The 24,137-nt window shown below is 37.3% G+C and overlaps 1 protein-coding gene across 8 annotated transcripts in view; it reads right to left on the bottom strand.

Annotated features, from left to right (window-relative positions):
• Nucleotides 1-2,495: 2,495 nt before the first annotated feature.
• Nucleotides 2,496-24,137, bottom strand: part of MTHFD2L (methylenetetrahydrofolate dehydrogenase (NADP+ dependent) 2 like) — an 85,052-nt gene continuing 63,410 nt past the window's right edge. For 6 of the 8 annotated variants that reach the window (XM_069458310.1, XM_069458314.1, XM_069458307.1 and 3 more), the window contains 2 exons: nt 20,446-20,571; nt 2,498-3,833 (listed from right to left, as the gene is read on the bottom strand). In XM_069458310.1, the coding sequence (XP_069314411.1) occupies nt 3,721-3,833; nt 20,446-20,571 (239 nt within the window). In that variant the 3' untranslated portion in view covers nt 2,498-3,720. Of the gene's footprint in view, nt 3,834-20,445; nt 20,572-24,137 lie in introns of all 8 variants that reach the window. The other 2 variants (XM_069458312.1, XM_069458311.1) reach the window with 2 other exon arrangements.

Below are 24,137 nucleotides of genomic sequence, written 5' to 3' on the forward strand. Positions count from 1 at the left end.
GTCAGTGTCCTCTTATAGGACTTGGTGTACTGATCTCAGAGGAAGTCCCTTAATTATCTTCGAAAATCAAGCTTTAAAAAAATTATCACAAAAAAACAAATATTAAATGAATATTTCATGTGGTTTTCACTCACATCCGGGCTGAGAGATGAACCGCTCCCTCTCTAGATGTTTCCCCACTCTGGCATAAGATTTGGACCAGAAAGTAGCTGTAATGCCCACATGCTGCTTTTCCTCTGGGCCCCACACTGACGGATCCCACTTACACTCTTTGCAGAAAAGTCTGCTACCTTCATTTCTTACAGTCCTCTCACCAAAAGATTCTTTCTCCCAATCCTAAACACTAGGGGAGATGGGTATCCTAAGGTGGCCTCACTGATACCTTTATTCATGCTTAATACAGATTAAAGCAGGTTAGAGTGAGAAAGGAGAAGGAAATGAGAGGCTAACAGCTCCACCATCGTTTTCCCCTTGTACTGCTGTCTCAGTCTTTTTGATTTACTCATTCCTTCCCTTCCTATCTGTTTCCCTGCCTTTTTCACTAACGCATTGATTCATTTGTAAAATATTGAATGCCTATTCTATTCATGGCACTGGGCTGGGTGTTCTGATGTTTGTAAGACAAATAGACAAATCATGCATGAACCTCAAGGCACTAAAGGGAGCTTGGGAAAGTATATATTTAACGACCGTACTGGGTAGGGAGTGAAAGCTGCCGTGAACGTATACATGAAGGGCTAGGAGAGCTGAGAGGACAAACTCCCATGGCATTTTTCACAGACAAGTTTCATTTGAAGTCAATCTTAAATAACAAACAGGATTAGACATGCATTAATAAGAGAAAGGATTCTAGGCTCGAGGGAGGGCACGGAGGGGAGGCAGAGTGGAGGTAAAAAGAGTGGGCTCTTACTCACATCCTCCCAACAGACCGTTTTGAATTCACATCCTCCTCATCTATCAAATGGAGATTGTCAATAAGGAGCAAAGACAAAAAATTAAAATAAAAAGGGAAGATTTTAGCATATGATACATACTCAATTAAGGATAACTGTTACTAGTGAACAAGTGTGTGGGAAGACACAGGTGTATATAATGGTCATCAAGAAGGTCAGGAACTTAGTGGTTAATATAGGCTGGCAAATTCTAAAGTTTCATCGCTAGCCATGAATTCCTATCCTCTTCCCAGACTGATATTACTCCAGCATTCTTATGTATGTCTTATGTCATCACCTCAAACTCAACGTGTCTTAAACTGAATGTATTATCTCTTCTCTAAAGTCAGCTCCCCTTTCAACTGCTTCATGTCAGTCCATGATAACATCTTCTAACTACAATTCTTGTAACTTACTAAATGTGATCTAAAGTCTGATTAATCTAAGCTTCCTGTAATTTATTTGTGCATACTTATTCAGCTGTACCACCCTCCAAAACACACCCTTCATTTTGGTCTGACTGCCACCTTTGCTTTTCATACGTCTATGCTAAGCTCATTCTCACATCCATAACTTTGTATTATTCCTTAGGATTCTCTTTACAGGTGCTTTACAGATACAGATAGAGTAGGAGAACAAAACCTTCCGCTAAGCTCTCCACAAAGCCAACATATGTCTATCTTTTAGGGACCTCAAATATCCATAAATAAAGTCATGGTACTGTGACTTTATCTCTTTTATATGTTGACAAGTAATTCCTCTTTCACCAAACTTTAGTCTCCTGTGGTTCCTTTCCTTGACCAGGTCTTGACCTTGACCCACTGAGCCCAGTTTTAGCAAAGAATCCTGCTGAGTCAGTTTATAGTGAATCCTCCTGCCCTTACTATCTGATCAAGTTTCTCATCTCCTATCTTTGGTATCTAAGTCTTTGGTCTGATATTATCAAGACTCCTGATAGCCAGTTTAGCAAGAATCCTCCTACCCTTGATATCTAATCAAGTTCCTCTTAGTAATTTTTCATCCACTGACCCCCTACCTCTGCTCTTTGGCTATAAATCCCCAGCTGTCTTTGTTGTATTCACAGTTAGGTTCAATCTCTTTCCTCTATTGCAATAGTCTTAAATAAAGTCTTCATTACTGTTTTAAACAAGTGACATAATAAGTTTTATTCTAAAGTGTTTTAATTTGTATCTGGGAAGTCTGACTCCTGATTGTTACAAAATAACCCCTCCTGCATCATCGAGGGAGTGGAGATTATTGTCTTCACATTTTCCATGTACATGTACATTGTTCATGTTCATTTTATTTGTTTTGGGAGTTAGGGACATTTAAAAATTAAAGAGGCCCTTTCCGAAAAGTTTGCTTGGGAGCTTTGAATTTAAACTTCTGTTGGGTAGACAAAGATTGGGATGGACTGTTTGGGGAACATACTATAGAACCTTTTCTTTCATATTTTAGAAACTTATATATTTCTCCAGCATGCAGTAAAGATATGGGTAACAAATACATGAACAAAGAAATTTGCAGCTATCTTAAGAAAAAAGAATACAGCTATTCTTCAAATTGCTTTTATTATACAGTTGAAATGTTATTAATTATAAACATCTAGTCTGTTTTCACACAAATGATCACAAGTACACACTGATAAAGACATGCATTGGGTAAGAATAATTATTGGTACATAAATATAGTGGGATATATGCGTGGAAACACAGTAGCAATTACACGGCTCCAGTAGACTCAAAATAGATTTTAATGGCATTCACATGTATTTCCTTATTTAAATTGTGTTAGAAACATTGCTTCTGCTTTGAGGACCAAATGCCATAAGAGAAGAGGGAAGAACTGTGGGCAAGAAAGCAGTAGGTCTTTAGATGTATCATAAGGTTTAGTTCTGGCACATTGACAGTATCATGCTTTCCAACTAGATTTCTGAATTTGTGAACAAACTTAGCAGTAGCAGTTGCTATTCTGTAATGATAACCTCATTTATACCATGTCATATTTGTCTGATATTTATGGGAAAATACAACTTTAGTTTTGTGTATTTATTTATTATTGGATTTTTCCATTATTGCTTGGTGAAGGTACTGTCCAAATATTTTTTAGAAGAAAAAAGAAATGAAATGTAAACCTAACATATTATTCATATACTTTTACTGTGGTAGGTAGTCATTTATGATGTGATAGAATCATTATTTTCCAAGTAGCACTGCATTTTTTGCCTTTCTAGAATGTTTTTATTTCCTTAAATGGAACATCTTTTCTCAGTAGGGTGGTCTTGTTGGATGCATTTGGGAGATATCTGAGATCAAGATTTTATTTTCAATATTCTGTCTATCTTTTAGCAAGTTAAGTTCTTTTTCAGCTTATGACATAGATCTTAATATATTAAAAATTTGAGCATGCCATGGCAAAACTTAAATTACAAGTTACATGGGTGCCCATTTGGTTGACAAGACATTTATTGAAAACATACTGTGTGTGATATTTGTGTCAAAAATATATTTATTATGAGCCCTTTATTGTTTTAACGGTATGAACAAATATCCTCAAAATAAACAACTGTTACCAAAATTTTCATTGGAATTGCTTTGTTTTTTTCCTAAAACTCAAAATAAGTTAGCAGGAAATGCATAAAGTTATGTGAATCATCTGATCCACAACAATTCCATCCATGAAAAAATAAATACAATGCAGAAATAAATAGCTTTGTAGTAAAATATAAAGGTTTTGCCTTTTGTCAAATAAATACATGACTTCAGTCTGCCTTACTCTGTCATATGATCTAATAAATGATTTTTTTAGCTGCCAGAAGGGTGTTCTTCAGAAGCATTGCCACGGTCATGGGTCCCACGCCTCCTGGGACTGGAGTGATAAAGCTAGCTTTCTTCTTAACAGCTGATGGAGAAAACAGAGAGTATTCTGTAGTTTCAAATTTATCTGAGAATTTCATATTTTTAAACATGCTGAATATAATGAAATCTTCTACATTACACATGTAACTCTAACATCTCAAATCATTTTTATAATAAAATAGGCTCTAATGCACACACACACACACACACATGCTCACTTAGACAAATACTTCTGTGTATGACATCTAAGTTGGACCGAAAGAACACAATGGGACCAAGACTGTAGGTTAAATCTACATGTAGCTCTGTTAGTTTTACTTGATGAAAAGCTGTAACCTATGATTGAACCAATTACTTACAATTCTAGTTAACTGCTTCTAAAACACATGATATGGGTCACAAAAGGGAGACAGAATATTGATAGCTTGGCACATACCATCCATTAAATCGAATTGTTCCTGTTATAACAATATCACCATGTATGTAGACAATATGGTAAATTAAAAATCAAGTGTGAACTAAATCTTCAATGGAAAACAAAACGGTTCATTTTAAAACAAAAAAGTGGAATAAAAGTGGTTATATCAGGGAATATATGGTGCCTATATCATTATTTTTATATAGTTTGGGTTTCAACTTTGAAAGGTGAAGTGGCTTGGCTATTATGTACATATGCAAAATAGTAATAATCATAGCTAATATCAATTGAGTATGTATTACTTGCCAAGAACTTTATGTACACTATTTTAAAATTAATATTTAATTATTTCATTTTCATAGATGAGGAAAGTGTGGCTCATTGAAATTGCAATGACTTACCACTCTCTAATATGGTAGAGAAAATATTCACAGCCAGGTTTGAAACATTCTATAATTCCATGATTTCACCCATCCCAAAGCAACTGCATTATCATTACCTGAACAAGTAGAAAAGTCCCAAGAATGGCTCAAGTGCCAGAAATTAACTCAGTTGTCTCAAAGTGTTAGGACAATATTCTTTAAAAAAAGGAAACTAAGAGGAAAAGGTTCTAATATATTAATTTTCCTATATTTTTACTATAGTACTCATAACTCATCATCTTTAAATTACATCTTATGCTTCAAATTATACAACTGGCTTAACAGTCTTAGGTGCTTTATTTCTTGTGTCAGATCAGATAAACCACTGAACTTTCCTCTTCCAAATTAAGTTTTTCACATAACATGCTTACTATTGCATTCTTTTGCTCAAAAAGTGAGGTATGGGTGGAGGAGACTAGGAATGAGCTGTTGCATGAAATAACACCTGCCAAATTTTTTTAGCTCAGTGTCTGCATTTTTGCACACTTTACTGGTAGAAACCGACACATATTCACCTTGTCCTCCCTATCGCTTCATAGGATTAGACTGTGTGATGGCTAAACAGTCTTCACCTGACCCGGGCTCGGGCGTCTCTGGATAGAAATAAGCATTCAGCAGCATCAATGGAGCCCTTCAAATTCTCACCAGGCAGAAGATAATATTCTTAACATATCTAGTTATTTAAATATTTGTTTCTTTTTTTTTATCTTTGAGATGAAGTAGATAGCTATGAAGGTTAAGTTTGCACATACTCATGAAAGGCAGACAGTGATGGATTTTATTTAAAAATATGTTAGGTCTTCTGATATTATTTTCATGAGTATCTATGTGAGAAGGAAACATAAGCTTGTCTGCTGCTGGCTAGTGTTAATGTAACTTTGTCCATTTACAGGAGGATCAGGGTAGGGAAGTAAGTGATTTCTCAAGAAAGATGGGGAGTTATTGGCAAGTGCCAGGGGGTACAGGTGCCAATGCTTTAAAAAATTCTCTAGTCTGGCTGGGCGTGGTGGCTCACGCCTGTAATCCTAGCACTCCGGGAGGCCGAGGCGGGTGGATCATTTGAGCTCAGGAGTTCGACACCAGCCTGAGCAAGAGCGAGACCCTGACTCTACTAAAAATAGAAAGAAATTAGCTGGACAACTAAAAATATATAGAAAAAATTAGCTGGGCATGGTGGTGCATGCCTCTAGTCCCAGCTACTCGGGAGGCTGAGGCAGGAGGACTGCTTGAGCCCAGGGGTTTGAGGTTGCTGTGAGCTAGGTTGATGCCACGGCACTCTAGCCCGGGCAACAGAGTGAGACTCTGTCTCAAAAAAAAAAAAAAATTCTCTAGTCTAATGATTTTTGCTATTTAACTATTTCATGGCTAGCCTAAGCAATTCATTTACAAAATAGGAGGTAGCTTATGAGCTAAAATTAGTCAAGTGAGAAAGAGTTAAATTCAATTCATGCATGATGCTCTGAAAAGCATCTGTCTGAAAAAAAAAAAAAAAATTAACAGTATTACATCACCAGAAATAACCTCTCATTGGCTGGTCTTTCCCTGAGGGCAGACAAGGTATTGCACCTGCTTGAAGAAGATGATGCTTTTAAAGATTAATCCTATTACGTGTGGGGAAAAGGTGTTCTATATGCTCCATTGAAAAGAAATACGGAAGCATTATAGGGCAGTCATTTCCTTCAGACTTGACTGTGGGAGTATGTGTGTGTGTTTAAGGGAAATACCAAAAGTTTTGTATGTGTGAGAAACAGCTATTATCAATAGATCTTGACTGATATCAGCATTTTCATTAAAGGCTAATGAACACATATGGCAAAACCAGGATTCGATTCAATTTTACCAAGTCAACATGATTTTAGAGTTAATTGAGACTGACAATTGAGGCAAATAAAACAATCACCAGTTCCTATTGTCTGTATGGATATTGCTCTGTGGAATAAAACTTAGACAGAAATGACATGGTAATGGTTAAATCTAGTTCCTGAAAATAAGAATATTTTGAGCAAAGGCAATAATCATCAGGACAATTTATTTGAATGACCTCTGCAAACTTTAGACCCTGCAAAGTAAATGCCATTGATTTCCATGAAAGTGTTATGGCATTGCCAGCATGATTTAGAATGTTACGAATGCCTGTGTTCAGCTGTATAGAAAGAAAAGAGCCTACTGTTTAAAATCAGTCATTTGGGGTGTCAGATTTGCGTTTATACACACTAATTTTCCTTGTCTAACAGGCCTTTCCCTTACTTCTCCATCTGATGAATATTTATTCTTCCTTCTCAGATCTAGTATAAATGTTACTTCCTTTGTGGAACCTGTTAACTCCCTAGGCCAAGTTAACTGCATTCATTTATCCATGAAACTTAGTAGAGTGATTTTCAATTTGCAGTCATGGAGTATGTGGGAATCTCCTGTGAAATGAAGTCAGACTCCATGAGTCTCCTCCCACCCAAGAATCCAGTACGCACAACCAAGAATCATTATCTGAAGTGAGCGATGTTTCTAATGGTGGGAGAGGAACGCTATACATACACACAGGATGGAGGAAGTTTAAACTTGGTTGAGATTCATTGCTTCAGTGAGGCTGCTTCACAAGGTGGCCTCAAGTTCTCAGTCGAGTCCCAGCAAGCCCCAAATGTGCAAATACTTTTCACACTTCTGCCTGCATCAGAGTTGCTAATGTCCTGTCGGCCAAGGGAAGTCACATGGTCAAACTGCTTTCAAAGGTTTGGCATAAGAAGAGTGGCAAAGTCACATTGCAAAGGGAATGTGCATATGGGGACAGAAGAAATGTGTGGCCATTTTTTATAATCTACTATAATAGTCTTTTTGCTCCAAGTCTACCATGTCAGCCATACAATCTACCGCCAGATTTCTTCTTTAAAACCCAGATCATTTAATTATTTCAGCTTACAGACATTTGATGGATCTTCACTGTCTCTACGATACTATATAAATTATTTGTCACAGCAATCAAGGTCTTTTATCATCTGGCCCAACGTCTTTGTCTTGCATCATTTCCTAACCCTATCCTTCGTTGTTCACTGTTCCCACACGTGCTACAAACTGGACCAGACAGATTCACAGGAAATGTTTCTTGAGCAAGATAGACACAGTTACTGCTCCTTGGAGCTTATAGTCTAATTGGTAAGACAGACATTAAAGACACAATTACCTAAATAAGAATTGAGCTGTGGCTATGGTATGTGCTACAAACGAGACGCATTCCGCACTGCTGAATGTGTAAGGGAGATCTACCTGAGCCGAGCACTGTGTGTATGTGGGCGTAACTATGCCAAACTTTCCCAGGTAACATAGAGAGCTGGAGAATAGATAGAATTCTCTGTGGGGGGCAATGTTTGTGATAAGCAGGTGGAAAGCAGTCTGAACTCTTGGAAACACCGCAAGAAGGCCAGGATGGCTGGGATGCAGGGGCAAAGGGGGAGAGCTGCAGGACAGGACGTGGAAGGGGTAGGCAGGGTTTGGTTTATGTAGGGCCTAGGAAAGAATATCAAAAATTTTGGATATTAACCTAAGAGCAACGGTTAATGTACTTTTAACATTTGGAAAACACATGTCTCTTGAGGCAACATAAAATCAAATGGGGAAACCGCTGGTTCTGTGTTTGCACATTTCTCTAATGAAGTGAGCTTAACATCTGGCGTGGAGGGAAAGGAGATAAAGTCAAAAATAACAAAATAAAACGAGGCTCACTGATACGGGGATAAGTGCAGGTTCTTATGGGAGCACCTCAAAGAAAGAACAGAGATTAGATATGAGGTGAGAGACAGATTTGGAAAGTTGCAGAAAGGCTGCAAGATCTGACGATGCTCCAGGAGGAAAGAAAGAAAAAGAAAGCAGTGCAGATGTGGAGAAGAGTAAAAGCAAAGGTGTCTTGGACCTAACAATGAATCTGACACTACGGAGGAGCGGAAAGAAGTTCAGCTCAAGATGAAAACAGTGCGAAGAAAGAGAAGAGGCTGGGGAGGTGGTCATGGGCCGCAGGACTCAAGGTCAGGAACCTTAGGTCGGTAGATGGTAGCTGTAGTTACTGTGTTCAAGGTGAATAACCTTTTAAAAAAGTCTTTTGGGAATGAACTTTATTATTTATACAGTGCCAGTTTTGTAAGATGAGAAATTTGAGAGAAAACTGTATACCACTAAATAATTTTTAGAAGAAAATTAAAAGGAGAAATTCATGTTGCATTTTCATGAAGTTTCAGGCTCTTGTATGGCATTAAATTAGTAGCCAAGAAATCCTCTTTCAGCCTGGAATGCATATCTAACCTGTTGTGTTCCCCCTTCTCCACTATATGGACGACCACTTTTTATTTTCTATGTTATGGGCTTCAGGTTTCTATAGGGAAGAATTCAGACAGACTTAACTTGACATTATTTCCACTATTCTTACTTGAAGACAACCATTTTCCAATATCAGGATAAAAACAATAGGTATGGAGAACAGGTTATTTTAAACACTTATGTTTAAAATTTGAGGTGATGATAGGGATGATGGCAGAAACTAGGTGTCCTGTCTATATATGTGCCTCTGGAAAAAAAAAAAACGAGGGTGACATATGGTCACAAGGTGCAGAAAGATCATTCATGAAGGATACTAACAGCAACATAAGGGACATTAAAATGCCCTTTAACAACTTAAGTAAGAATAAAATTAAAAGTATGTGCTCATTTACCTGTGGCACCAGAAACCCAGGCTTTATGACAGGGTGTCTCCACTGGCTTGTGTGTTCTGTGTCATTATTTCCTCTGGAAACTTTATGTTCCCAGATTCCCAGGGCCTGGCACTTAATAATCCAAATTCTCATCTAAGATATATTGTTTGGAAAACTCTCTTAATTCCTTGGCAGATAGTGAGTTTCTTAAGTAAACTATGTACACCTCCAAAAGGCCCACATAATAGAATTTTCAGATGTATCCAAGCAGAATCAATTTTGCTACTGCATTTTGAAAATTGTATATTCTGGCCAAGTCAAAGAATATATTTGTGCTCTATAAATCTACTTTTGGATGGAGGAAGAGGAACTGATGTCTCAAGTTCCTGTAGTATTGTTTTATTTCTCTTTCTATTTTCTATAATTCCCTGTCACTTAAAACAGATTATGATGCATCTTATAGGAAGTAGGCTTACATTTGTGTTTTATAGCCAAATGTTTTAACTTTTCTGTTTAGGTACCAATAAGCAAAGAATAATATTTCATTACATGTTTGTTAGTTCATATTGTTAAGCAGTTTCCTTGTCAAGCTCTACTATTCATTAAAACAAAACAAAACAAAACAAAACAGAAGTACTATATGGCCCATGTCCGATTTCTGACAATACAACTAACTTTTAAAAATCAACTCCCTCCCCCTAAAGGAAGAGGGATGATTCCTTATCTGCAGCAAGGCAGCAGAGCAAAAATGTCTTGCTTCTCTCATGTGAATTTCAGCCTCCTAGTATACATATGTAATTGTCTAAATTAAATGGTTGAAGAATTTTCCCATGCTTCTAAATGCAAGCCACTTAGGCATGGCTTCTCAAACATACCTACTATAATGAAGGGGAGACAAGCTTCAGGAAAATGAAATACAGGAATAACAACCAGAAAAACCTGAATGGCATAGGATGGCAGAACTAGTATGACTCAGGAGGTAATACATAAAACACCCCACTTTCTCACATGGTTGATATAAAAATGACACTTAAGAACACGATGAGCCAAAAAGGGCTCCTTAACAAGTGAATGGCTCCGCACTAAACTGCAAGGCAATAGGGAATCCGGGGCCCCAGAGGCAAGTTCCTAAGCTTCCTCTTACATTTGTCCAATGCCTGATTCCTGAGGTTTGTAGAAGTTTTCTACATATATGAAGATGTTATCACAACATCCTGTGGGCAGTAATGGGACAGGAAGGGTTATTGCCCTAATGGGGTAGAAGAGTATGAGACTGAGATCTACTTTTCTGTACAAATTGTGTTGGCTTCATTAGCTTGGGGAGCTGTACTTACCTATTTGGTAAGAACTTCCCTCACCTATTTGCTTTGCCATCTGTATCTGTAGGTTGACTAATGTTTTTTTTTTTTGTTTGTTTGTTTTTTATCCCTCCCCTGGCTAATGTTTTTTTTTTTTTTGCTTTTACATTAAATTAAATCTCTATATATCTCATAAGCTGCATCATAGATGTAAATATCTAAAAATACCACTTATACCATTTAGAAGACAGTGGAACCAAATTGCAAATCAATTAATCACCTGGTGAAAGTATAAAATTGCTTTCACTGAACTCTATGAGTTATCAGTGAAACCTTCTTTCTGACCATGGGTGTTGTCAGTGGTCATTGCCACCTCCATTTTAGTTGGCAGGGGTAGCAATACCGCTATGATATTTCTGGTAACTATCAAAGCTGGGAAAATTGCTGAAATATCTCTCTTTCATAATGTCTTTAAAAAACAAAATAATCATCTACTCCTGTCATCCTCCCCGATCCTTTTCTTTCCCATAATCCTTTCTCCTCAAGCCACTGAGCATTCCTGTCAGAGTGACAAATCCGTAACTAGATCGGCTGTTTGGGGGATCCTCCGGATCTCTTGGCAGGGCCTTGATCTCAGTAGCCTGCCTTAACCAACCCGAGATAGGAGGAGAAGGGATGCCCTTCCCCATAGTCTTTTACTGTGGGGCACTGAGAAACAGCTACAAAAATCTAATCATAGCGTAAGAGAAGAAGAAAAACTTGCAGAGTCGTCAGATGCTTCTCCGGTTCCTATGAATTTACTCTTTGTGCTTCTACTTTAACTCTTCTCTACAAAGGTAGCTCATTCAGTGTCAAATACATTCTACTAAATAGAATGTCTCTAAAGGTTGACTTGATTTCAAAGACCCAGACTTCACACGAACTAGCCTATGTTGTAAGCCACAGTGGGGGCAGCTGGCTCACCGATGATAGGGACCTCCCAGTGACCGTCGGTGGCTCTACTTGTTTTATGAAATGACCTGTGTGGGTTCTATGATCACAATATTAGTGACAGTCTCTCCCATAGAGGCTTTTACAATGTCCATCAACTTTTCCAAATGATTGGAACAGATCACCTAAGGCTTAAAGTATTAGGTCTTCCCTAATACTAAAAAGCTGGACTTTTAGATTATCTTCTAATCATCTCCCATTAAAATTTGATCTTTTGAGTCAGACTGATCAACCGTATCATCAATTTAAATGATTAACACTGAAAGGTGAGGTGGTGGGGAGTCACAGTCATTGGGTTCTTTACAATATCACAGATGAATAGTTTTGTAAAAGTGATATAGTTTAAGAACAGTCCTGTTTCCTTAGAAAATGGTAACATGGTCTTACTGTCCCATGTTGTAGAACACCCACTTGGGAGTAAGCAGTACCAAAACCACTTCTTAAAAAAGCTTACTTTGACATAATCTGGAAAATATAACTTCCAGGGACTTTGTCTACTGTGTGCATGGCTATACACCCAATACCTCAAATAGTGTCTCAAATAAGCACTCAATAAATACGTGCTGAGTCAATTAATGAATGAATCAATGGGTGTATTATTAATGGATATAGGTTGCTGTGGATTAATAATGCATTTGCAGCTACTTGAGTGGGAGCTTTTGTTCTCATTAGGGCAACTCGTGTAATATAAGAGTGACACTGCAGATTTAAAAGTACAAAGGATGTTCACAGAAATGACCAGTGGTATGAGTAGGAAGGCTGAGACCTGGTGTGGGATGGAGATACAAAAGAAAACTAAGACAAGAAGCTCACCTTAAAGGGGTACACAATCTAGTTGGGAAAATTGAGTAAAAGTGTAAGGTGGTATAGGATTAAGAGCAAAATGAGGAAGGTGGATGAAACCTACAACAGGAGACTGGAGAAGATGGAGATAAGCATGAGTGCCTTAAAGTTGATTCATATGGTGGTTGAGTGAAGAACAGACTAGACCAGAGAGCTGAGGCCAGAAAAGTCATGAGTATGGTGGTGTCTGAAATGTGAAGTTACGTTGTTCTGAGCGAGTGGTGCAGTGGGCGTGGAGAGAAAGGGTGAATAGCGTGCACACACAGACACACACGGGCACTGTTTTCTGCCAGGCATTATGCTCAGCAACTCACATACATTAATTAGCTTATGTAAGGTGATTATTTCATTTAATCTGCACAACAATTCTATAAGATAGGTATTATTATCTCAGTTTTTCATATGATAAAATCGAGTCTCAGAGAGGTGAAGTGAGTTATCTAAGACCATAATTGTTTGCAGCAATAGAGTTAGGATTCAAACCCAAGTCAGCTGCACTCCAAAACATAGTCTTTTTGAAAGGTCAGACATAATATAAAAAGAGCAGGGAGTGGAAGATATCTTTGAGGTTTCAGATGTAAAGCATTAAAAGAAGAGAAAACACAGACAGAAAGCTGCTTAAAAAGCATTCCAGGGGTTTTTTGTTCCATATCTAGTAGTTGCTAAGAAGAATGGTATTGGGATTCTCTATATTTAACAATTCCAAACCCTTTCCTGTCCTCATGTTCGAGTATTGGGATTTTGAGGAATAATCCTGACCAGATCAAGTCCCAAATTAGAGGTTCCCTTTGTGGCAGAGATTTCCTGCCCAATGAAGATTCTTTTGAAAAATGCTAGGCAAGGCTCCAGCTACGTGGGGCATGTTTGTTCACAACATCATGCTTCCCTCCTTCAACAGACCGTGCTGGGCCAACTGTTGAGTACGTTAGGACCGTTACAATTTTCCTCCTTGCCTTTGATCTGCTGTTCCCTCCTTCTGGAAAGAGCCTCTTCTTCCTCTCTGCCCATTCTCTACCCTAAACACACATACTTGGGTAAAATTCATTGAACCTATAAGATTCATCTCAAAAGGATTCTAGAACTGGCACCTCCACTCTTGCTTATTCCAAAGCCCTTAGAGTCACATTTGATTCTTCTCTTTCTCTCATACCTAATCATTTAACTAATCATTCTAACTCTCCTCTTAAATTATATCTACCTTCTAACCTCTTAACATCTTTGCCTATTATCACCCTGGTCCACACCCCATCATTTCTTACTTGGACAATTACAATAGCCTCTTAGCAGGTACCCCTCTTTATACCTTATGTCTCTACAGCCTCTGTGTCATTCAGTAGCCAGAGTGATCCTGTTAAAACACAAGTCAAATGTCATTTCTTTGCCCCAATCCTTCAATGGCTCTCCATTGCCTTAGAGTAAAATCCAAATTCCGTTCCACGGTCTGTAAGGCACCACATGATGTGGCACCACGGCTGCTACCTCTTTGACTTTATGTTCTGCCACTCTCCCCCTGACTCACTGTGTCCCAATTACAATAGTCCCCCTGCAGTTCATTAAAACCACCAAGCATGCTCCCCCTCACAGTCTCTGCATTTACTGCTCCATTTGTCTGGAATGTTCCTCCCTCATATATTCACAAGGCTCTCTCCTTCATGTCTGTTCAGGTTAGCAGTGAGCAGTTCTTGAGACAACCCTTTCTAAGCAACTCCACCCCATCGTTCTCTAGCTGCCTTATCTTATTTTTGTAACACTACACACTGCCTTATATACTATATGCATATATATGTATTTGTTTATTATCTGTCTCCTCTAACCAGAATATAAGCTACTTGTGGGTAAAGACTTTGTCTATTCAGGTTACTGTTGTATCCCAAGTGCCTATGGCAATGCCTGACACACAGCAGGTGCCAAATAAGTACTGGAAAATGGAATGAATTAATCTAATTTGAAGAATTTGAAGGGCTACCCTAAAATGATCAATAATGATCAAGAGATTAAAAATAAGTCCAGTGAAGATAGAGATATGGAAAATAAAAACTACAGCAGCACTTAATAAAATTTCAAAACTGCATAAAGTGGTCAATAAGTATGTAATCTCTATCAATGATTGAATAATAAGTTTAGTTAGAACTGAAGACATTAAGGTGATGCAGTTTTTTTTTTGTTTGTTTTTGTGTTTTTTTTTTTTAGACAAAATCTCGCTCTGTCACCCAGGCTAGAGTGCTGTGGCACCAACCTAGCTCACAGTAACCTCAAACTCCTGGGCTCAAACAATACTTATGCCTCAGCCTCCCGAGTAGCTGGGACTAGAGGTATGCACCACCATGCCTGGTGAAGTTTTCTATTTTTAGTAGAGACAGGGTCTTTCTCTTGCTCAGGCTGGTCTCGAACTCCTGAGCTCATGCAATCCTCCCACCTCGGCCTCCCAGAGTGCTAGGATTACAGGCATGAGCGACTGTGCCAGGCCTATCTATATAGATTTTATTGCAATCTGTATACCTTCAACCTACAGGAAGTTCAGAAATAAGATCTGAGCCAAGATATGACTTCAATGACAGTAGGCATCTACCAACCCCTCAGGAAAGAGTTAATCAATAGAATATACTTTGAAACCAATTCGAAAGCAAGCTGACAATGATGAGATTGCCCCCTGAGGTTTTCAGAACTGAATGGATTTAGGATAGATAGACTGAATGGTATGTGGATACTGGATACAGAAATCTCTCTCTTTTCCACCCCAAGTAAGAGATCAGTCTTTAAGTTCTCATGTACAGCATGGATTGTTATTCACCCAAGTCTGTCCTCCCATCCAGAGCTTATGGGATTCTACATCTCTCTCACTCGTCATGTGACTAGTTCAGGTCCATAGAATGCTAACAGAAGAGATGCATGCACCTTCTAGTTCAACTTTTTTAACGGTGGAGCTTCTTGTCCTGGGCCCTCCCTTTCACCTTACCACGAAGGTGAATAGAATATAATGAATAGAATATGATAGAAGATTATATTCTATTAATAGAATACAGATAGAAGATTAGGTCACTGAATCTTTAATAGCAAAGCTATTAAAGCTTCAAATATAATATAGAAGGATTATATTTTATTAATAGAATATAATAGAAGATTACATCTGTGTTATTTTGTTATGACAGCTCTCACCAATTAATACAAACTGTAAGAGAGATGGAAACAGTATCCCTGAACAAAGCAGAACTGCCTAACTCCTTTGACTGTCTACCTAAATCCACACTTTTATGGGAGAGGGCTAACTTATCTCAAGTTAATGCATTTTGGTGCCCCCTTGTCATAGCAGCTTAACCTATAATTGGGTATAATATTTAGAGTGAAGAAAGGGAAACAACAAGCTAAGTGTTTAATGAAAGAAAAGGTAAAACAAATCATGATATATTCACTGAACATAACCATGAACTAGGATCTCAGCATGAAAATTACTGATAAAAGTTTACGTGCATAAGTCATATATTCCTAAAACTATGTAATATCTGTATACATAAAACATTTGGAAACAACTCTAGTAAAAAAATAATGGTAATACTTGTTGTATTGGAGGAGTGGACATTCTTTTCCATAAAATGTGATTACTTTTATAATTTAAATCGGTTTAATCAACAATATAACATATCCTTAGACTTAGCTCTATAATTTCTATTTATTAGCCTATAACTGTAGGACAGCAGAGAGAGGAAAGTCACTCTTAAACATTAACCCCACGTATTTTGATTTTGAGAAAAATGCCTGCACATCGTTCCTCCTTCCTATCTTTTTGCTTCCTTTTCACTAGTTCTTCCCTGTATTATTTTATTCCATGTTTTGATGTAAACCAATGAGTGGAGAGGCACCGCCAGTGTTGGAAGACAGGGAGAAGAGATGCCAGGCAATCAGAAACAGACATTCCAGTTCTTTTTGTTCCACCTCCATCCCTGTGGAATGCATCATAAAACTGAAGCAAAGCTGTTAACGCTTCAAAAGAGTACATTATTAATAATAGAAATGTCTGTGTGTTAGCTATGAGGCATAAACAAGGCTTAAGAGTCCACCAAGATGAGCAAGGTTAACTGAATTAACAGCATAGGAAGTCGTTAATTAGATTTTTCAGCTGACCAAATCCATTTGGTGAATTGCTGTTATAAAACCAGTATAATTATGAGCTTCTGGGTCTAGGACTACAGACTGTTTTCCAGTTTGTTAGGAAGAAGCTACTTATCACTCGTACTGCATAATCTCTTGTTTTTATCCTTAGAGAATACAGCTTTCTTTGTCAGAAATGTATGAAGCTTCTTTCAAAGCTACAATAGAAAATGGTGAAAAGGAATTGTAGGTAAAAGTAGGTATATCGCACTGTTAAAAAATAATCTATATAGCAAATAAAAAATTTTCAAATAGATTATTCATTGCATGATTATTAGTAATACAAAGTAATTCTTACACAAAGAAAACACAATTTATCAAAGATGCTTAGAAATACTGTTTCTTCCTTTAATGTCTGAAGTTGGAGGGGGCTTGGTGTGTTCAGGTGACTAAAGGGGAATGGTAAATATTTGTCAGAGCCTGGGAACAATGATGAACTATCTTGAGTTCTACAACTGAGGACCAATACAAAACAAAATAGCACTACAATTTAGTAATAACTTTAAGGTCCTATTTATTCCTAAAAACACCCAGAGAGCATGGCTTTGTAGGAAAGGCCTAACTTGGACCAGTGTATGATTCTCTAGGAAGATGAGAAGCAAACAATACCTCAAACACTGAACAATCTACATGGATGATGACAGTAATAGTGAGAAATTATAATCAAATATAACTAAATAATCATATAGTACAAGTGATTATGGCATTGGATATGAATTTGAACTATATAACCACTAATTTCATGAGATTTTATTGGACATAGAGATAAATACAGGCAGTGCTGTTTTCAGAGTGGCGTAGACCATAAAAATGACAGTTGAAACAGTCAAAGTGATCTCAATAATCAATGGGGGAAATTATAAGTGTTTAACGACCTTTAAAATTTTTTGTCAAAACATTAAAAATTCTTCTACTGTGGTTTATAAATGCATAGGGAATTAAAAATAATAGTAAAAGTAATATTTATTTAGTACACTGCAATGTAAAGCATTAGCGATATTGAGAATTAAAGTGTTTTATTTCTTTGTAAAAATTCTGTCAAGAATAGTTTGGTGCTTGCCACCTCTGGTCATAGAATTAACGATTAGGAGCAAGCATTTTTCCATGCCTTCGCGAATTGTCAGATTTCTTTCTAAGTTTGGATCAGCTTCCGACATTTTCTCCTTTGCCCTTTCAATGTCATGAAATATCTCTGCACATTCCTTTAATGTGAAGTTTTATGTCCTCTGGGATATCATCATCCTTTTCATCACAAATGCTTTGCCCATTAATGTTGATAAATCATTCTCATCAATGTAATCTACTTTTAATGGGTGGCCCAGTTTCCTCTATTAATAAAACAAAGATTTCTGCCAGGACAATGCACTTCAACACTGGATTTTACCCACATCCAAAATGCTTATCTTGGCTATAGTTATGGTGAAACCTTCACCGATACTCACAAAGCAGCCACACTTTCCCTGTGGCAATTTGCAGCTAAATGCTACCTATGAGTTTTGTGGCATAACCCGAGTTAAAGTTCCTCCCTCTTAGTTGGGGGATCATCCCTCACCTCAGGTTAAATCCTGATGAACAACCTGAAGAGCAACATGTCAAAACCTATCACCTGCCTGCTTTTATGGGTGGCTGAGTCATGACCTTGTTGGCAAGGTCTTCTCTACCAAGTCCAGGTTTTCCCTAGTGCTCTGGCTCCATGAACCAGCAGGGTAGCAAGAGAAATACCAGTAATCATATAGGAATATTTGATGATAGGATCAGAAAACTCTGACCTTCCTTTTGAAAGTCTCGGTGTTTTTACACAATCATTTGGTAACTCCCTGTTGTACGTCCAAGATACGCACCATGATGGCCAGAGAGGTTGCAAAGCTATCAGGCAACAGTGCTAGTTCTAACCTGTAAAGTCTCCCAGACCAATAGTCTTTCCTGTTCATCTTATATCTTTGTTTCTCTCTGCCATTTCCTTTTTTTTTTAATTTAGTAGATATTACCAAGTTGAGCAGTATGCAACATGAAATGCATATCTGTATGTGCCACTAAGCATATATACCCACCCCATAAGTCTCATTTTTAAAGTGTTTTCAGAATACTCTCATGAGCAAAACACATTCTTAGTTAAAAATAAGAAGACATGGAAATAATCTGAGACCAGCGAAATACCCTATGAGAGAAGAGTCTTGCAAAATACGGTGATCTGCTGGGTAAGTTTGCCCCACAATCACTATCAAGGTTGTGAATTGCAAACATCCAGCTCTTCTTGCCTCAAGCTGATTATCTTATGTTGTCAGTGCCATCTGGGTGCCTCGTACGTGTGTGGAGATTTTGCAATAAATGCATGGTAGCTATAATGGTATCAAGAAACAGAATGACAGTGCAAAAAATTAAATAAGACCAGGTTTTAAAATGAAATGCATCTTTACTCTTTCAAGTTTGGAAATTGAAATAAATTACTGATATCTGACTTGAGTGATTGAACATGAAAGATAAAATAAAGAAATGAGGTGATTTTCTAAGAATTTCAGCACGTACACACAACACACACACATATACCTACAGGCCCACATAACACATATACATACAGACACACATGTTCGTGTGGAGAGCCATCCCTTCTTGACTAGAGTTTCCTCCATATATGGGACCCTAGAGTCAATGAGGGTAGTGGAATGTTCTTTGACAAGGTAAATCTCTACTTCGATCTTATTTACCATTCTGTACCTAGAATATATTGTTGTATACCTGTGTCCTTAAGGTTTTCTTCTTTATTTTCTGTTAGCACTAGGCTCAAATTGCTTACCTGGATCTGGTCCTTGGTCTATCCTAGAATCTCACTTATATGGGCCCAATACTCTAGGACACTTTTGATGATCTGCATTTTCAATTTCATTCATTAAAATTGCTAGACCAACATGGTAGGATTTGGTAAACCATAGCTAATGATCAGGTTCCAAGTGAAAAATTAAAATCTAAATTATTTAAAAAATTGCATCACGTATTCCTTTCAGTTTGGAAGGGCATACCTATAACTAATGAAGTTCTTAATGTGGCCCTGCTTTTTTTGGACAGAATGATCCGTTTTATACATAAAATATTTCTAATATAAAAACATCTCCACTTACATTACCCTATTCATGCCTTCATAGACAACCAGGACTATTAGGCTATACTGAAAACCTGAATGCAGGTAAATATCTGACAAAGATATTGGAAGTAAAATTGGATTAGGAGTCGGCATCTAGAAACATATCTGTCTTGGGGCTCAGTTTCCTCATCTGTAGAGAGAAGGCATTGGGTTAGAATTTGTTTCTTTACTACTATACATTGGCCACCTTATATCCTTTACTGGCCATAGAAATTTTAGTCTAGCTCCTCTTCCTCATCCTCTGTAAAACACAAGTGTAGATAACTGCCTGGTTCTGCCTAGATCTGAAACATGGTTAGGGTTAGCAAACTCACCCCAAGATGCCTTCTGGCCCTAAGGGTGAATGGCTGAGCATAGAGCATAGGTGTCAGAGTACAGAGTAAGATAACATCCCACAAATCACAATAATGCCCAGGACTATAAAAGGCCAGCTGAAATTCTATTGTCTCACTAAAACTGTACTACAAGAAATTTGATCCCCAAAACAAATATTAATGGTATAATTAAAAGGAAGGGAGGAAAGAAGGAGGGGAGGGAGGGGTGGAGAGAGGGAGAGAAAAAGGAAATATATAAACTTGATTAAACTTTTTTCCCTCAGAGGAAAGAGGTGATGATTAATAATTTAATAATGTCCCCATCACATGGAAAGTTTCTCTTTCTACTATCAAAATACATAAGGTAGAATCTTTTTTTCCTCCACTCATCAAAAGATACTTGGTTTTTTACCTTCAAAATCCACATCTCCAACTAATTTTGTCTTTCCTGTCACTGGGTCATGGACATAGTTGATACCCACATCAATTACAGCAGCACCTTCTTTAACCATATCAGATGTAATCAACTTTGGAATACCTGAAAACAAAACAGAGTTGTAAACCACTTTTAATAATCCTTAAGCTTTGTCCTTGAGTATAACAAAGGTTTATATATACATCTCATATATTTTTTCTCATGGCTTTAAACAACATACAAAATACACTGCTCCTAAGAAAAGATGCCAACTGCACTCTGATCATTTCTGATCTGGCAGAAGAACAAAGATGACTAAGGTAGCACATGGGAGCTTCTGTGGATGAAATTCTGCCAAGTTAGCCCCTCACCTTGGAGACTGCTGACCTGACTTCTCCATAGAGAAGCCTGCTTTAGCAGCACCCCTCTGCGTATCAGCTACTATAGACAGGACAGGCAGATTATGGACATGAAACCGGCTCCTGCTGAGGTTGAATGGAGCGGGGCAAAAGCAACTTGGAAATTAGAGCCAGAGAGAAGAAAGAAAGGGGGCAAGAAGGGGAAAAAGAAAGAATGAGGATAATAATTATTCATATTCCCCAGCGTTGTGGTAAACAGTAAAGTGCCATAAACATAGTGGCATCTCATCAACTTCAAACATGATGTGCTATTACTATCTTGAGCTGCCTTTAATTTTGTCTTGTTTTCTTTGATTCATGATGTCTGTACATGATGCAGAAAGGTGTCATGCACAGTAAGCTCTCCTCACTATCACTCCATTCCAGCTTAAAAGGCAGGTCTATAGAGATCTTATGTCACCATCTGTTTCCTATACCTATTTTCAAATTTTGTTTCAAGTACAACAGTACCAGCTAACAATGGTTAATGTCCCAATTTTATTTTTAAATTAATGTTTAACAAACCATCCCCAAATTTAGTGGGTTAAAACAACAATTTATTATTAAGTCTCATGGTTCTATGCGTTGACTGTGTTCAGCTGGACAGATCTGGTTTGGGATCTTTCCTGTAACTAGAGTCAGATAGTGTCTGAAGCTGTGGTCACCTAAAGGCATGACTAGGCTAAAATGGCTCATTCACATGGCTGCAGCTGGTGCTTGTGGCTGGCTGGGAGCTCAGCCAGGGCCGTCATTTGAAGCACATGTGTGTGAGTGTGGGATTCTCACAGCCTGGCGGCTGGCTTCCGAGACTGAGTGTTCCAACAGACAAAAAGTAAAAATTACCAGTCTCTTAAGCCTGGAACCTGGAAACTACTATAATGTCACCGTCATATTCTATTGGTCAAGCAGTAACACAGTCCACTCAGATTCCAGAGGAGGAAGAGAAATTCCACTTCTCAGTGGGAGGAGAATCAAAGAATTTGTGGTCATCTTTATTCTAATACAATGCTCTCTGGTGGCCACTGTGTCTGGTAGGTGATTTACTCACTTTCACATTCTAAATCCCTTGCAGGAAAAGCCTACCTGTTGTGTTGTCAGAGACCTTCTTCTAGCTTTCCATTTAAGTATCCCAAATGGCTTAAATGTCACCTGTGACATAGGATTTTTAGTGCTAGTAAGAGTTTAAAGGCTAAACAAATGATCAGTGCCCACACGTAGCTGTCAGATAGGTTCCTTAGTCACACAATAAAATGACCAAAGAGGCATGAGTACTTGAGATGTATTTTTTCCTTGTCTTTCCATCCTGTGACATAGAAATTCATCCTTTTAATGGGATTTAGCATAGATACTGAAGATTCCTCTAAAGATAGTCATAATATCCTGGTTTTTTTTTGATTTCCAAGAGAAAAAGAAAATATACATTAATTATAGCTACAGAAAATTTTTAAAAATGAAAATGTTCATGAAATAGTTATTAAAATCCAGCTAATATGCTAATGTCAAACATGCAAACCTCCCTCTGATTATTACAACATCTCAGAGAATATCAGACTGGCAATGACCAAACGCCAGAATTTTCAAAATAGAAGGAAATATGAGCTTGATTTTAATTCCCAGGAAAATTACCAAATGGAAAAAAAATTAAGTTCCAAGTTTACTTTTTTCTGATAATGACATTTTTAACATATAAAAATGCACTGTAGAAAATTTTGAAAATATAAAAAAGTTTAAGATGAAAATAAAAATTACTATTATCTTACCATCCGAAGATAAGTGTTAGTATTTTTATTGTATTTCTTTCTAGTATTTCAAAGTATTTATATATTAGATATAAATATCTATCTATCTATTTATATATTAGATATTTTTATTGTATTTCTTTCTAGTATTTCAAAGTATTTATATATTAGATGTAAAATATGATGCCTGTATTTCATTCATATTATGTCTACGTATCTTACCATTTTGTCATTAAAATTAAATTCTGAGCATTTTCTCATTTTAGCAATTATGTGAAAGTCAAAAACTATATGAAATAATTCATCACAGATTACCATAAAAAGTTATTCATTCCTGCATTATTTCCAATACTTTGCCATTATAAATAATGCAGTGATGATTATTTATGCTCAGAAAAGTATAGATTTCTTAATCGCAGCATCAAATTTTATAAAATTTTTCACTTAACTCTTAACATAATGGAAAAACGTGAGTTAGATGAAAGCATGTACTGGTAGAGTCATAAGTAGTTAAATAACATATTCCAAAACTGTTGATCAATGCATCTGTAACAAGGTGTATTGACGTCTTCTGTGAAATATATTTGTCAGTGTCATGTTAAACATTTTTATAAATAATTTGGAAGAATATATTGGCATTATGACAGTTAATTTATCTTTGCCCTCCTCCAGATCCTTTTTTCTACCTTTTACTGCTCTACTGTGATCCTTACAGAGGGCTTATGTGCTTCCTGTCTCTCTTAGGGCCCTATCATGGTCATGAGAACGAGTTCAAGCTAACCTACTGGAAGATCCAAGTCCTGCGGAGGAGAGCTGAGTCATTTCAGCTGAGGCTCTACTAGAGCGATCAGCCGATCAGCCCGCAGCCAGCCACCAGCTGAGGGCAGGTGCTTGAGCAAGCGCAGTAAGATCAGCAGAAATGAGCCAATGTCACCACAACTGACCAGCTGAACTACGCAGACTTGTAAAATAGTTTTCACAAAAAGGTGATTGTTTAAATTACTGAGTTTTGAGGTGATTTTTGTCTTTGTTTGTTTGGTTTTTTACACAGCAATAGCTACATAGCCCGTACTTGCAAATGACACAACATTGAATACAATAGCAAGTAGGTTGTCACTTCGGGATGATGGATTATAAGAAGCAGAAAGAATTTGGAAGTGGATAAACATATAATTCTTACAAGGTGCTACACTTGATTAAAAACTCATTAAAAAACTATAGTGCCCAGGATATAAGGATGTATTAATAGCATTTTTCACTGTATTCGTAGCAAACATTTTCTGGAAAGGTTGGTTGTATTCCAGAGGCTTTTCTAGAGAAGAATGATTAGAACAGGTCTAAAAATCATTATGTGGAGCAGTGCATATATATGCTAGTTCCCATAGCATATGGAAACTAGTTGATTCAATTGTTTATTATGAGTCTGGAATAAGACAAAAATCTTGTGCCACAACATGAAACAACGCTATCACTTAAACACACTGTTTAATTCAGCTAACTTTATTTTTTCATAGCAAGACTTCCTCAGTGAAGGAAGCAGTGTGTTGATTTA

The sequence above is a fragment of the Eulemur rufifrons genome, chromosome 24 (assembly GCF_041146395.1).
Source record: "Eulemur rufifrons isolate Redbay chromosome 24, OSU_ERuf_1, whole genome shotgun sequence".
In the NCBI taxonomy this organism is placed as follows: Eukaryota; Metazoa; Chordata; class Mammalia; order Primates; family Lemuridae; genus Eulemur; species Eulemur rufifrons.